This window comes from Bidens hawaiensis, unplaced genomic scaffold, assembly GCF_021521415.1.
Source record: "Bidens hawaiensis isolate Kalapana, Puna unplaced genomic scaffold, B.hawaiensis_p1.1 tig00011436_1, whole genome shotgun sequence".
In the NCBI taxonomy this organism is placed as follows: Eukaryota; Viridiplantae; Streptophyta; class Magnoliopsida; order Asterales; family Asteraceae; genus Bidens; species Bidens hawaiensis.
The window spans coordinates 301,715-304,274 of NW_027491890.1; the positions used below are offsets into that span (position 1 = coordinate 301,715).

At 39.6% G+C, this 2,560-nt stretch overlaps 1 protein-coding gene across 1 annotated transcript; it reads right to left on the reverse strand.

The window, feature by feature from the left end:
• Positions 1-548: 548 nt before the first annotated feature.
• LOC143537879 (putative 3-hydroxyisobutyrate dehydrogenase-like 2, mitochondrial) lies at positions 549-1,690 on the reverse strand. The gene has a single exon (XM_077031548.1). The coding sequence runs from the start codon at positions 1,616-1,618 to the stop codon at positions 692-694; it is 927 nt and encodes a 308-aa protein (XP_076887663.1). The 5' UTR covers positions 1,619-1,690; the 3' UTR covers positions 549-691.
• Between the last annotated feature and the right edge of the window lie 870 nt (positions 1,691-2,560).

The following is a 2,560-nucleotide window of genomic DNA, read 5'->3' on the forward strand; positions in this document are numbered from 1 at the left end:
TCAAGCTAGGTAAATTAAAGAGGTTTTACACACTAAACAGTAACCAACACTTAACACTATAAAGCCTCTTTTTGCATCAGTTATCAATAAACTTAATTCCAAGAAAAAGTTCTCTTGCTTTCTGTTTATCATGACTAAAACGGGAAAACAAATATTACATATAACTAACTTATAAGTGTTTATGAATAATAGCACGCTTCGTGTGTGAGACTAGCCCTTTCGACCCTCAGACCTCGTCTTCAAGGACCTTAAGAGCCTCATGCCTTTTAAACAAAGGACAAGGAGACAGGTTGTGAAACAGGTTAAATGGGTAACTTCTAGTTCAATCTTAAATTCGGTAGGTCGGAACCACCTCTAAAATCTTTTAATCTGTTTCTAATTTCATAATGATAAATGTTTTTCATTTTCAGTCCATCCATTTGATCCACCAAAGATAAAACATAACCCCAATCTACCCATTGGTATGTTTATTGGGGAATTCCTCCTAGTCTCCTATAGTCAACGGATAACGAGTCAATCATGTATGTTTTAAATTTACAAAAACCTTAAATAATAACACATCTAAATATGCATATAATGCAAAACATCCACAAATCATACAACACATATGTGATAATGTGAATACTAACGCATACATAAAACACAAGAACCTTAAGCATTACCGTGACAATGGAAAAGGCTCGATACACCTTCATCTTTTGCCATTGATCCTTTCAATAACAGTAATAAGCCCCTGACCCCCAAGCTTACCGTCACCGTTAGCCACCATACCCGAAAACAGCTGCTTACACAGAGCCGCTCCAGGCAACACGGCCACCTCACCACCGTCCTCCTCGACAACATCCAAACCCATCCCCAAATCCTTCACCATATACTCAGCAAACCCACCCGGCCTAAAATCCCTCCCTATCACCCTCTCCCCAAACAAATCCATCACCATCGACCCCGCAGCCCCACCCCTCACCGCCTCCAGCCACCGCAACTTATCCAACCCCGCCACCTCAGCAAACACCAACCCTTCACTTAACCCCAACAAACTCCCACCCACTGTGATCTGATTAGCAATCTTACAACTTTGCCCACACCCGGCACCGCCTACATAATTCGGTCTCCCCATTAATTCAAACAAAGGGGTTAACCACTTAACCACCCGTTCATCCCCACCGGCAAGTATCGCCAATCGCCCTTCTTTCGCACCGATATCGCCACCCGACACCGGAGCATCGACCGACCAGCAATTCTTCTCACGGGCGGCTTCGAATATCTGTTTGGCGAGTTCTGGGTGGCTGCTGGTGTGATCAATTATGACGCTTCCGGGGTTTACGGAGGCTAAAATTGAGTCCGGGTTGTCTAAGACAATTTGTCGAACATCTGGTGGGTGTCCCAGCATTGTGAATATTATGTCGCTTGCTTTGGCGACTTCTGCTGGGGTGTTGACGAGATGGGCGCCTTGTGATTGGAGTTTGAGGGTTTTGGAAGGGTTTCTTGCGTAGATGGTGACGGTGTAGCCGGCGGATAGAAGATGGGAAGCCATTGCAGCACCCATTACCCCGGTGCCGATCCATCCGATTCGGGTTTGGGTTGGGGTTATGGATGTTGGGTATGGAGTGTTGTTCATGGTGGAGAAGAAGATGAAGAAGAATTTGGTTGGTTTGGTGGATCAATGAGTTGAGCTCAGTTGGTTATTGACATTGTTGTTATCGTCAAGTACCAACCTTGGATTCAACTGATTCCATATTTAAAACCTGAAAATGATTTATAAAACCCGAACACTGACTAACTTACCCTTTTATCTATCTATACTTCTATATCTATCTATATCTATACTATATATATAATACATCAAAATCAAACAAGAGACACCTTTATTTTAAAGGATTCATAAATCAATTAACATATGGTATAACCTTTAATGCATTTAGAATAAGGACAAACTTGTCAACAACTAAAAGAGATTATTTAATAGTTACATAATTGATCCCTTAACTTTGCTTAACTTTTGTAAATTTTAAAAATTGTTACAACTATGATCCTTAATCTTTCACTCTTATATGATTTTTATTTTCATTTTTAACTCAACCTCCCTCATTATTTTTAAAAATTAATAACTTTTTCATGTGCTTATACCTTTTTAAGGAAATTATACTATAAAAATGAGCATGTTCCTATCTTTAATTTGAGTATCATATTGTTATAGTTTTTTCATTTAAAAAATATCATTTCACGTAGGGGCGTTTGCTGTCTGGTTTTAATGGATTTTAAATTAACCGTGGGTCAAACCATTAGTAATCGGTTTTGTCGTCGAAAACCGAAACAAACCTTTGAAAATTGAAAACGACCGGCCAAAAGTTAATGAAAAATCAATGGTGAAATCAAACCAATGACCGGTTTGAACGTTTTTCGGTTTCAAATCGAACAACGAACATCCATAACTTGTTACATGATTACAAATGTAAGTGTTTCCCGCTGCATCGCGTGGGCATCTGTCTAGTTTAATCTAAACGGGTTAAATGGGTTAACGGACTGCAGGTAATAATCAAGTTTAAATGTGTTAATCAGG

What these genes read in the sequence shown, in the direction of transcription:
- LOC143537879 (XM_077031548.1), bottom strand. Translation starts at nt 1,618, where the DNA reads ATGAACAACACTCCATACCCAACATCCATAACCCCAACCCAAACCCGA.